This window comes from Equus przewalskii, chromosome 15 (genome assembly GCF_037783145.1).
Source record: "Equus przewalskii isolate Varuska chromosome 15, EquPr2, whole genome shotgun sequence".
In the NCBI taxonomy this organism is placed as follows: Eukaryota; Metazoa; Chordata; class Mammalia; order Perissodactyla; family Equidae; genus Equus; species Equus przewalskii.
The window spans coordinates 67,937,406-67,950,653 of record NC_091845.1 but is presented as its reverse complement, the minus strand read 5'-3'; the positions used below and the strand labels follow the sequence as shown (position 1 = coordinate 67,950,653).

Here is a 13,248-nt window from a genome sequence, read left to right as displayed (position 1 = left end):
AGCGAACAACCTCAACTCAGGCCTAAATGACTTCTCACAGATCAAGTTCAATCAAAAATGAGTTTAAATCAAGTTACAACATGCACAAGGGAGATACCATGGGGGCGAAGCCAGCAGAAACAACAGACAACAAAATCAGCCTTGCAATTACTATAGATATTGGAATTGTTATATACAGAATATAAAATAATTATATTTAATACATTTAAATAAGTAAAAAAGAATGAGTAAAAAATAAGCAACTTTTCAAAAGTTCAAGCAGATTCGAGAAAGAATCAAATAGAACTTCTTGAAGTGAAAATTAGAATAATTGAAATTAAAAATCCAATTGACAGGTTAAATGGCATATTAAACACAAGTGACGTTAAGAATAGTGAAATAGAGGGGCTGGCCCCGTGGCCGAGTGGTTAAGTTCGCGCGCTCCGCTGCAGGCAGCCCAGTGTTTCGTTGGTTCGAATCCTGGGCGCGGACATGGCACTGCTCATCAAACCACGCTGAGGCAGCGTCCCACATACCACAACTAGAAGAACCCACAACAAAGAACGTACAACTATGTACTGGGGGGCTTTGGGGAGAAAAAGGAAAAAAATAAAATCTTAAAAAAAAAAAAAGAATAGTGAAATAGAAACTAAGAAATTATTCAGAAGGCAGCACAGAAAGACAAAGAAATAGAAAATATGAAAGAGAGGTTAAGAGACATTGAGGATAGAAAGAGAGGTTCTCACAAATTTCTTATTGGACATCCATAAAGAGACAATAGAGAGAAGGGGAAAGATAAAAATTTCAAAATGATAATTTGCTAAGGATTTTCCAAAACCTATAAAAGGTGCAACTGCTCATATTCAAAAGCCTAACATGTCCCAAGTAGATAAATAAAAGGAAATCCACACCTGGACACATCGTATTGAAACTGCAGAAAACTGAAACAAAGGGGAACTCTTACAGCAGCCTGACAAATTTTTTTAAGATTGCTGACAAAGGAACAACAATTCATTTGATGGATAACTTCTTAACAGCAATAATGAAAGACAGAAGACAACAGCAGCCAGAAGACTCTGAAACTATACTTTCAAAGTGATGAAAGAAAATAATTATTTACCCAAGAACTCCATCAAGAAAAAAGTAAAATAAAGAGATTTTTAGAGAAACAAAAGAAACCAGGGGAATTTATGAACTTCACTAAAGGAAATTCTAAAAGGTGTACCTTACGCAAAAGAAACATGACGTTTTTCAGGTTCTTTTGAAGGCACCAGTGAAAGTAACAAATGTGAGGGGACAGCTAGATGAGCATTGACTAAATAAAACAATAATAATAACGATGGCTAACTGGTAGAATTTCACAAAAAATGGAAATAAAATACTGAACAATAATAGGTAATATGGGAGGCAATTGATTAGAGTTAAGTTTCTAGGGTCCTTGTATTTTGGGGATAAGGGCAAATATGTAAACTTTAGACATTGCTGAGTATGCATGTTAACATTTCTAGACTAATTGTGAAAAATACAGATAGAGAGTATAAATGCCAAACTAGTAGAGGAGAGAAACAGGATGAGAAACTTTCTGTACCCGTTCTCCATCCAAGCCATCAACACCATCATCACCAAGGTTTCCCTGTGGAACAAAGGAAGGTGAGAATGTTAGCAACAAGAGGACCAGGAGTACGTGCTTATTGCTTTTACGTGCTTATTGCTTTGATGTTAATTTCCTTGCTAATACTTTTTTCAGTTGGTAGAAGAATCTAGAACTTCCAAAGCAACATTTATATACTGCATTCAATTATTCAAAAGCAATGATTTTCTTCTTGCAGAAAGAGTGATTAGTGTTACCTATTGTTTTTCCTGACAGTTTCAGATGCTAAAAAAAAAAAACATAAGAAAAAAAGTAACGCAAATTTTGAATGGATAGTAACACTTCCTTTTAAACTTTTGCACTGGGAACAAGCAGCACTTTCACAAAGCTGAATGAAACGTTTCCCATGGGTTGTCTGCATGTTAAAGATGGTCCTCTTGTCACTGATTTTTTTTTTTTTAATTTCAAAAGACTGGTAAATGTTCCTGAATTAACCTGCATAATGGAAACTTGGAAGATCTCAGATGAAGGAGGAATTAAATTTGAGTTTATCCATATGTGTGCATTTGGGGAGATTTACAATAAAAAAAAACTCCTTAAGAAAAGAATTGAAAAACTGAGTCTAACTAGATAATAAGAGTAAAAACCAGCAGTTGCATAGTGACATCTCAACAAATATTCCATCACTTTCAAATTATTTCAAATTAGTTGGCCCTTGGTTTTGCCAACTATCTCAAGATGATAGTTAATATATTTACTATAAAGTATCTTTGGGGGAAAAAATCCAGAGTTTTGCAAGCAGAATAAAATGCATTTTACATGTGTGGAATAGTGATCTACTCCTATTGTCTACACGAGGAAGTCATCTTTCGGGCATTTTTTTTAAAGAAAGTACAGCTGAGTTAGTGCATGAAAATAAGCAGAAGAAACTCTCAGACTGAAGTCACATGATACATTTGCCACAGGCCATAGAGGGTGCGTCGGTGGTACCAGGAGATGTGAGTGAAGAAGCTCTATCAGCCCTTGTCTGTCTTGTTCATCACTTTGTAACCACTCCCTACGATAATGTGCGGAACAAAGTGGATACCTAATAAATATTTTTTGAATGAATGAATGAGCAAATGGATACTTTGCTTCTGAATCAGAATGTAAAGTCATTTCCGTATTGTGCCAGCTCCTTTCCTATCAACCCTGTCCTGGCATCCCTCTCCCATTTGACACCCACTTTGAGACCCTCCTGATCACCACTTGAATCCAGGACCAACTCTTCCAAACCATCATGGGAGAAACACGGTGGCTCAATTATTATAAAGTCAGCAAGGCTTGAAAATGATAATACGTGCCCCCGCCTTAAACCTGAAATATGTGTCTTACAAATAACCATTCATTAGCACGGCAGTTTGGCTGTTAATACCATCTAACATAGCCCCTCGTTTGAAAGTCTTAAGCCCACCTCACTCAAGCAAAGGAAAAGCAGTTGGACTCAGTATTGTGTTCCCCAAAGAAACTGCTCTCCAGTATAAGCAGAGTAAGGAAGGTCACCTACCTTCTCTCCCGAAAATCCTCTTGCTCCCTAAAGTTAGGAAGAAATAAAAATTGAGCTTGAATGAGACTCTTAAACCATTGTTTCATTTAGGAAACAATATGTTCTCTAATTTCAAGAAAATGCAATTATTAGACCAAAATGAAGATTTCTTCTCCAGTGACTGTAATGGATGTCACAGCACTCTGATTACTACCATGCCCCTTTGCCTGTGATTTGGAGAAACCTGCACCCTGTAACTCCTCTCATAGTAGGGGTGAGCAAGACACAGCAGTGGCATGCCCCCTATTATTATAACAATCAGGTTTTTCAAACAAAAATGATAATGCACTGGCTAACAAGCATGAGAGGGCTGCCAGGAACAGCAGGACAAATTAATTGAAAGAGTAACTTGCTACAACATACAGAATATGGTCTTTGTGACCAGAGAAAATTCTCTATAGGTCTCTGAGGTTGTAGAAAATTTTCTCTGGCCTTATTAAAGGAGATTCTCTAATCCTGGAAGTTTAGGAGATATTTAATGCAACCACTCAAAAAGGGCTCCCCACCCATTATCCTTTAGCCTTTAAAATTCCAATGTTCTCAGCCGCCAGCACTGTGATTCTTTTCCTGTGGGTTTTTCTGGTACTGGAGCCTGTCCACATGCAGGACAAGCCAGAAGTGCTGGGGAATTCATGCTCCCTAGGAGCAGCCTCACCTAATGCCTGATAGGATTTGGTGTATGAATACCCCAGCTCCCCCACCTCTTTAGTGGGATAACCTTGAGGGGCATGTTCGACACTGGCTCCCAGAGTTCCTCAGCAGGATTAGGGTCTGTCTACCCACAGTGGTAACCTAATTGATAATGCATCCTTTTCAGGCCACCTTCCCTCCCTAACTTCCCTACCTCCCTACTAGTAAACTATTTGCAGTGAGAGCCCCTCCCAGGAAACTATTTGCACTTGATTCTTTTTCTCAGGCTCTACAGCTGGGAAACCCTCACTCAGAGAAGGAGCTAAGATGCTATAGCTATGCTGAAGAGTTAAGATTTTCTTCAAACGCAAGGGATGAAACAGAGATGGGGAAAGAATTCCACAGATCAAGGTCACACTTACCTTAGGTCCTTTTATACCCCGGCATCCTTCCTCACCTCGGAGTCCAGGAAGACCTTGGGGGCCTCTTTCTCCCTTTGAAATAAAGACACAAGTGGAAATAGTCAAGGAACTATCTCTATCCCCACCCAACCATTTCAAACCAGCAATAATGATGATCAGAATGACTAAAATATGAGATGGTCCTTACAATTTCTTCTACATCCTCAAAGACTTGACCAGATCACCTCAAGGCAATCAGATTGTTCATCCATCAACTGCCCATATTGATGACCCCTAATCATACAAATCCGAATTATCTATATTTTCATCAATTCAATCAAGCATCACGGGCAAAACTTCCATCATTTGACTGATAGATGAACGGATAAATGAAATGTGGCATATACATACAATGGGATAGTCTCCAACTTTAAAAGGGAAGGAGATTCTGGCATGCTACAACATGGATGAATCTTGAGGACATTAAGTGAAATAAGCCAAAAAGACAAATACTGTATGGTTCTACTTATAGAGGTACTTAGAGCAGTTGAAATCACAAAGACAGAAAATAGAATTATGGTTGCCAAGGGCTGGAGGGAGAGGAAAATGAGGAATTGGTGTTTAATGGGTACAGCGTTTCAGTTTTGCAAGATAAAAAGAGTTCTGGAGATGGACGGTGGTGAAGGTTGGACAACAATATGAATGTATTTAATAACACTAAATTGTACATGTAAAAATGGTTAAGATAGTAAATTTTATGTTATGTTTATTTTATCACAATTAAATTTTTTTAATGGTGAAGAAAAAGAAAAAAAACCTACTTTTATGACTTTTATTCCCAGTTTCTAAAGTTTCAGTTGCTGTTCACACATGATTAAGTATGTGTTTTCCCAAAATGAGCCTTCAGAAAAAAGAGTATTCTTAAATTTGAGTCTTCACAAAGTCTGCATAAAGTTTCTTATTTCAAAGTACTCTCTCCATTACTTAGCTTTGAACAGCATAGTATTGACACCAAGTCAGTGTTAATTTGAGATATTTTTGGAATATATATGTATGTTTCTAGAACCTACCAGATCAGCTAAAAAAAGGAAGTAAAGAAATCTGAGATTTATTTATTATATTTGAGGACAGACATCACGATTACCAATGTTAACTGCTATCCAAACAAGGCCTTTAAAAATCACTTTTAAGAGCAATGGAACTCGTGATTACATTGGGGAGATCATGAAAATATTCCTACAAGAAAAATGAGGCAATAAGTTTTTAAAGTTTGCAAGAACAGACTTCATAAATAGTCTAAAAAGTGATTTCTCTTAAAGAACTTAGAGGCAAACACAAAATTCTTTAGAAAACCGGGTGAGATGTTTCCAAAAAGTGGTTCCAGTAATAAATATAAAACTACATTGGAAGAATTTTTTAATAAAATAGTTTGATAAACTATGAGAGAAAAAACCCACAATTTCTAATGTGATGTATCATTTGTCCTAATGAAAGACTTTAAAATGTTTATGTGTAACTAAATAAGTTAAATATAATAAGTAGACATTTGTCTAGTTTGCCTATATCCCTAAAAGTTCATATACTCTAATTGGGCAAAATATTTTTTAGGATTTTCTTGTGAGAAAATGGGAATTACTGTATAATGGGTATATGCGTTAAATTGTTTTGAAAACAAAATTTGGGCTTACTGTGTTTTTTTTTTTTATTATGGTAACCTTGGTATATAACATTACATAAATTTCAGGTGTACATCATTATATTTCAATTTCTGTGTAGATTACATCATGTTCACCACCCAAAGACTAATTACAATCCATCACCACACACATGTGCCTAACCACTCCTCTCACCCTGCTCCCTCCACCCTTCCCCTCTGGTAACCACCAATCCAATCTCTGTCTCTCTGTGTTTGTTTGTCGTTGTTTTTATCTTCTCCTTATGAGTGAGATCATACAGTATTTGACTTTCTCCCTCTGACTTATTGCACTCAAGGTCCATCCATGTTGTTACAAATGGCCGGATTTCATCATTTCTTATGGCTGAGTAGTATTCCCTTGTGTATATATACCACATCTTCTTTATCCATTCCTCCCTTGATGACCACCTAGGTTGCTTCCAAGTCTTAGCTATTGTGAATAATGCTGCAATGAACATAGGGGTGCCTGTATCTTTACATATTCTTGTTTTTATGTTCTTTGGATAAATACCCAGCAGTGGAATAGCTGAATTGTATGGTAGTTCTATTCTTAATTTTTTGAGGAATCTCCATACTGCTTTCCATAGTGGCTGCACCAGTTTTCACTACCACCAGCAGTGCATGAGAGTTCCCTTCTCTCCACATCCTCTCCAACACTTGTTTCCTGTCTTGTTAATTATAGCCATGCTGACCAGAGTGAGGTGACATCTCATTGTAGTTTTGATTTGCATTTCCCTGATAGCTAAAGATGTTGAACATCTTTTCATGTGCCTGTATGAGTTCTTTATATATTTTGGATATTAACCCCTTATCAGATATATGGCTTGCAAAGACATTCTCCCAATTCTTAGGTTGTCTTTTCATTTTGTTGATGTCAAAGAGCGTACTGCCTATGTTTTCTTCTAGAAGTTTCATGATTTCAGGTCTTACATTCAAGTCTTTAATCCAGTTTGAGTTAATTTTTGTGTATGGTGTAAGATAATGGTCTACTTCATTCTTTTGCATGTGGCTCTCCAGTTTTCCCAACACCATTTATTGAAGTGACTTTCCTTTCTCCATTGTATGTTCTTGGTTCCCTTGTCAAAAATTAGCTGTCCGTAGATGTGTAGGTTTATTTCTGGGCTCTTGATTCTGTTCTATTGATCTGTGTGTCTGTTTTTGTGCCAGTACCATGCTGTTTTGGTTACTATAGCATATTTTAAAGTCAAGGAGCGTGATAACTCCAGCTTTGTTCTTTTTTCTCAGGATTCCTTTGGCTATTCGGGCTTTTTTTGTTCCATATAAATTTTAGGATTCTTTGTTCTATTTCTGTGAAAAATGTCATGGAACTTTGGTAGGGATTGCAATGAACTTGCAAATTGCATTAGGAAGTATGGACATTTTAACTATGTTAATTCTTCCCATCCAAGAGCATGGAATATCTTTCCATTTCTCTGTGTCTTCTATTTCTTTAAAAAATCTTTTACCGTTTTCAGTGTACAGGTCTTCCACCTCTTTGGGTAAGTTTATTCCTAGGTATTTTATTCTTTTTGTTGCCATTATAAATGGGATTACATTCTTAATTTCTCTTTCTGCTACTTCATTGTTAGTGTATAGAAACGCAACTGATTTTTGTATATTGATTTTGTATCCTGCAACTTTACCATATTCATTTATTTCTAAAAGTCTTTTGGTGGATTGTCTAGGGTTTCAATACATGAAATCATATCATGTGCAAATAGTGACAGTTTCACTCCTTCCTTTCCAATTTGGATCCCTTTTATTTCTTTTTCTCTCCAGATTGCTCCGGCTAGGACTTCCAGTACTATGTTAAATAAGAGTGGTGAAGTGGGCAACCTTGTCTGGTTCCTGTTCTTAGAAGGAGAGCTTTCAGTTTTCCTCCACTGAGAATGATATTAGCTATGAGTTTGTCATATATGGCCTTTATTATGTTGAGATGATTTCCTTCTATACTCATTTATTCAGAGTTTTTATCATAACTGGATGCTGTATCTTGTCAAATGCTTTCTCTGCATCTATTGAGACAATCATGTGATTTTTATTCTTCATTTTGTTAATGTCTTATATCACATTGGTTGATTGGCGGATGTTGAACCTTTCTTGCATCTTTGGAATAAATCCCACTTGATCATGGTGTATGATCTTTTTAACGTATTGTTGTACTCAATTTGCTAGTATTTTATTGAGGATTTTTGCATTGATGCTCATTAGTGATATTGGCCTGTAATTTTCTTTTTGTGTGTTATCCTTGTCTGGTTTGGGTATCAGGGTAATGTTGGCCTCATAGAATGAGTTAGGAAGCTTCCTCTCTTCTTCAATTTTTTTGGAAGAGTTTAAGAAAAATAGGTATTAAGTCTTTGAATGTGTGGTAGAATTCACCAGGGAAGCCATCTGGTCCTGGACTTTTAATTTTTAGGAGATTTTTGATTACTGTAAAGATCTCCTTACTGGTGATTGGTTTATTCAAATTCTCAATTTCTTCTTGATTCAGTTTTGGAAGTTTGTATGATTCTACAAACGTGTTCATTTCCTCTAGATAATCCAATTTGTTGGCATCTAGCTTTTCACAGTATTCTCTTATAATCTTTTGTATGTCTGAGGTGTCCATTGTAATTTCCCCTCTTTCATTTCTTCTCTCTTTTTTTCTTGGAGAGTCTAGCTAAATGTTTGTCAATTTTGTTTACCTTTTCAAAGAATCAGCTCTTAGTTTCATTGATTTTTTATAATTTTTTTAGTCTCTATTTCATTTATTTCTGCTCTGATTTTTATTATTTTCTTCCTTCTACTGATTTGGAGCTTTGTTTGCTTTTCTTTTTCCAGTTCCTGTATGTGCACTGTTAGATTATTTGTTTGAGATTTTTCTTGTTTGTTGAGGTAGGCCTATATTGCTATAAACTTCCCTCTCAGAATCGCTTTTGCTGAATCCCATAAATTTTTGCATGCTGTATTTTCATTTGTCTCCAGGTATTTTTTTTTTTTTTTGAGGAAGATTAGCCCTGAGCTAACATCTGCTGCCAATCCTCCCCTTTTTGCTGAGGAAGACTGGCCCTGAGGTAACATCCATGCCCATCTTCCTCTACTTTATATGTGGGACACCTGCCACAGCATGGCTTGCTGAGCAGTGCCATGTCCACACCCAGGATCCAAACTGGCAAACCCCAGGCCGCCGAAGCAGAATGTGCTAACTTAACTGCTGCGCCACGGAGCCGGCCCCTCCAGGTATTTTTTTATTTCCCCTTTGATTTCTTCATTGACCCAATCATTGTTCAATAGCATTTTGTTCAATCTCCACATATTTGTGGCTTTTCTGATTTTCTTCCTGCAGTTGATTTCTAGTTTCATACCTTTGTGGTCATAAAAGATGCTTGGTATTATTTCAATCTTCTTCAATTTATTGAGACTCATTTTGTAGCCTAATATGTGATCAATCCTGGAGAACGTTCCATGTGCATTTGAAAAGAATGTGTGTTCTGCAGTTTTTGGATGGAATGTTCTGTATATAAGTCCATCTGGTTTAATGGGTCATTTAAGACCACTCTTTCCTCATTGATCTTCTGTTTGGATGATCTATCCACTGGTGTAAGTGGAGTGTTGAAGTCCCCTACTATTATTGTGTTACTGTCTACTTCTCCTCTTATGTCTGTTAATAACTGATTTATATATTTAGGTGCTCCTGTGTTGGGTGCATAGATATTTTACAAGTGTTATATCCTCTTTTTGGATTGTTCCCTTTATCATTATGTAATGTCCTTCTTTGTCTCTTGTTACAGTTTTTGTTTTAAAGTCTATTTTGTCTGATATAAGTATTGCTACCCCAGCTTTCTTTTCTTTGCCATTTGCATGGAGTATCTTTTTCCACCCCTTCACTTGCAGTTTGAGTGTCTTTAGGTCTGAGGTGCCTCTCTTGTATGCAGCATATACATGGGTCTTATTCTTTTATCCAATTGGCCACCCTACGTCTTTTGATTAGAGTATTTACTCCACTGACATTTAAAGTAGTTATTGATAAATATGTACTTATTGACATTTGTTACTTTTTTTCTGGGTGTTTTAGTAGTTCTTATCTGTTCCTTTCTTCTTCTCTTGCTCTCTTCCCTTGTGGTTTGAAGGTTTTCTTTAATATTATGTTTGGGTTCCTTTCTCTTAATTTTTTGTGTATTTATTACAGGTTTCTGGTTTGTCATTACCATAAGGTTCATATATAATAACCTACATATATAGCAATCTATATTAAGTTGATGGTCTCTTTAGTTTAACCTCTTTCTAAAAGCTCTACTCTTTTGCTCCCCTCCTCCCACATTTTATGTTTTTGATATCATATCTAACCTCTTTGTGTGTGTGTGCATGTATCCATTACCCTCTTATCATGGAAATAGGTAATTTTAGTACTTTTGTCTTTTGACCTTCATATTATCTTCATAGGTGGTTGATCTGCTACCTTTACTGTATTTTTGCCTTTACCAGTGATTTTATTGCTTTTTGTTTTTTGGATAATTTCCTCATTCCTATCTGTGGTCTTCTCTTTCCCACTTAAGTAAGTCCCTTTAGCATTTCTTGTAAGACTAGTTTTTTGGTGATAAACTCCTTTAACTTTTGCTTCTCTGGGAAACTCTTTATCTCTCCTTCCACTCTGAATGATAGCCTTGCTGCGTAGAGCATTCTTGGCTACAGGTTTTTTCCTTTCAGCATTTTAAATATATTGTGCCACTCCCTTCTAGCCTGTAAGGTTTCTGCTGAGAAGTCAGCTAATAGACTTATGGGGTTTCCTTTGTACGTAACTTGTTGCCTTTCTCTTGCAGCTTTTAGGATTCTCTCTTTATCTTTAATTCTTGACATTTTAATTATAATGTGTCTTGGTGTTGGCCTCTTTGAGTTTATCTTGTTTGGTGCTCTCTGTGCTTCCTGTACCTGGATGTCTGTTTCTTTCCTTAGGTTAGGAAAGTTTTCAGCTATTATTTCTTCAAATAGACTCTCTTCCCCTTTGTCTCTTCTCCTTCTTGAACACCTCAAATATGAATATTAGTGTGCTTGATGTTGTCCTAGAGGTCCCTTAGGGTGTCCTCATTCTTTTTTTCTTTTATCTGTTCAGCTTGAGTGGATTTCCTCTAGTCTTTTGTCCAGCTCACTCATCCGTTCTTCCATATCATCTGCTCTGATATTGAGTCCCTCTAGTGAATTTTTCATTTTCAGTATCGTAGTCTTCATTTCTTATTGGTTCTTTTTTATATTTTCCAGTTCTTTGTAGATGTTCTCACTGAATTCATCCATTCTTCTCTCAAGATCAGTGAGCATCCTTATGACTTTTTGTTTGAACTCTTCATCAGGTAGATTGTTCATTTCTGTTTCACTTAGTTCTTTATCTGGGGTTGTGTCCTGTTCCCTTACTTGGAATGTATTCCTTTGCCTCCTCATTTTGCCTCTTTCTCTGTGCTTATATCTTTGTACTAGGTAGATCAGCTACGTCTCCTGATCTTCAAGAGGTGGGCTTTATGTCAGAGACGCCTTATAAGGCCCAACAGCGTGCTTCCCTCTCATCACCAGTTCCAAATGTTCCAGGAGTGACCCATGTGTGGGCTACATATGTCCTTCTGTTGTGGTAAGGTTGCCCTTGCTGCAGCTGCCCAGGGAGGCTAGGCTATCCCCCTGGCCAGCTGGTTGTAATGCACAGCTGTGTGTAATTGCTATGGACCCTTAAGTCACATTATCATATGTGCAGAGCACCAGAACAGTTGGCTGCAAGGTCTAATAATACATTCCTGTTGCAATTTTTCTGTTAAGTGAGTAGGCCCCCAGCATGGCTGGTTGCTAGGCTCAGGGGCTTACAATTGCTGTAGGCCTCCAGCCCACAACGCTGTTGTCAGCTATCTCAGGACTTCAGCTGAGTGGAGTCAGCCCCCTAGGCACAGGAGCACCCAATTATTTCAGGCTTTGGAAGGTGGGGAAGATCACCTATGTGGCTGTTTGAGTAGTCCAAGTCTTCTGTAGCTGACAGGTCCCACCACCCACAGGGCCACACACACCATCAACACAGTCCTGCCCTGTGCATGTGCCCTGACCCCCTGAAGTGGACCCAGTAGCCCCACTGCAGAGGCCCCACAAACTCCATCTACTCCTTGTGCATGCTCTGCCCTGCAGAAATGGACCCATTCACCCAGCAGCTGCAGAGGATCCAGGCACCCCAAATATGCAGGCCCACAATTTGTCCTAGGGCTTGCTGTTTAGTGGGGCCAGTCCTTGGGTGGGCTGCCTGCCCTGGCAGAGCTGGATTAAATTGGTACTCTTGTGGGTGGGGAAGCCCCTGGGCTAACAGGCCAGGGGAAGAATTCCAATGGCATTTGCCAGCGTCTGTGTCAGCACACCTGTACTAGGTCACCATAATGGCTGCCACCAATGTCTCAGTCCCTGGAGAGGTCTCACCTCTCACCAAGATGCTCCCAGAGCCTATCAGGTGAGTCTCTTCACCAAAGGACTGTACATCTTTCTTTCTGGTGATTTCAGGTTGCTTTCCAAAATAGCTGAATTTGTGTGTGGGCCCTTTAAGAGCAAGCTTTTTTTTCCCTTATGTCCAATAGCTTTTCTGGGGGTATTCCCCATTGTTGTTAGTAGCCAGCAAAGCCAGATATTATGACACTTGTCTTGGTTGTGCTGAGTCCAAGAGCTCCTTATAGCACTAGTACTCCTTTGCTCAGCTCCCCCACTCCTCCAGGGAAGGCTGCATACCTTAAGATTGCACCGCAGCTCATGAAGGTGGCATTTTTTGTCTCCAGAAAGGAATTTCTGCCTCTTCTACCTCAGTCAGCACTGTCCATTTTTGCAAAGGTTATTTTTATCTGCTTTTCAGTTCTCTCTCAGGGATAATTGTTCCAATTGTAAATTTGTTCTGTCCATGGGAGGAGGCAAGCTCAGAGTCTGCCTACACCATCATCTTGACACCAACTCTACTGTTTCTTTTTTTTTTTTTAGATAATTTCCTTTTGCCTTTTTTTTCGTTTTTGTTTGTTTGTTTGTTTTCCTGGGAAAGATTCACCCTGAACTAACATCTGTTGCCAATCTTTCCTTTTTTTTTCCTCCCCAAAGCCCCAGTACACAGTTGTATATTCTAGTTGTAAATCCTTCTATGTGAGCTGCCACCACAGCATGGCTACTGACAGATGAGTGCTATGGTTCTGCACCTGGGGAACTGGGCCACTGAAGCAGTGAGAACACCAAAGTTTAACCACTAGACCATCAAGGCTGGCTCTGACTGTGTTTCTCATTCAGATATTAAAATCTATCATGTTTAAAAATTGGCCTCCCTCACAGAAGTTTCTTAAAGCTATTGATTATAACCACAATTTAATGGAAATAATAACATCACCAAAAGTTA

The 13,248-nt window shown here is 38.1% G+C and overlaps 1 protein-coding gene across 1 annotated transcript in view; it reads right to left on the bottom strand.

Moving 5' to 3' along the window:
* The window catches only part of LOC103550800 (collagen alpha-4(VI) chain-like), a 103,480-nt gene that overhangs the window by 48,643 nt on the left and 41,589 nt on the right, over window positions 1–13,248 (bottom strand). Inside the window, exons 14-16 of the mRNA XM_008519871.2 lie at window positions 4,208–4,279; window positions 3,117–3,143; window positions 1,568–1,612 (exon numbers count right to left, since the gene is read on the bottom strand). Coding sequence (XP_008518093.2) covers window positions 1,568–1,612; window positions 3,117–3,143; window positions 4,208–4,279 — 144 coding nt within the window. The remainder of the gene's footprint in view (window positions 1–1,567; window positions 1,613–3,116; window positions 3,144–4,207; window positions 4,280–13,248) is intronic.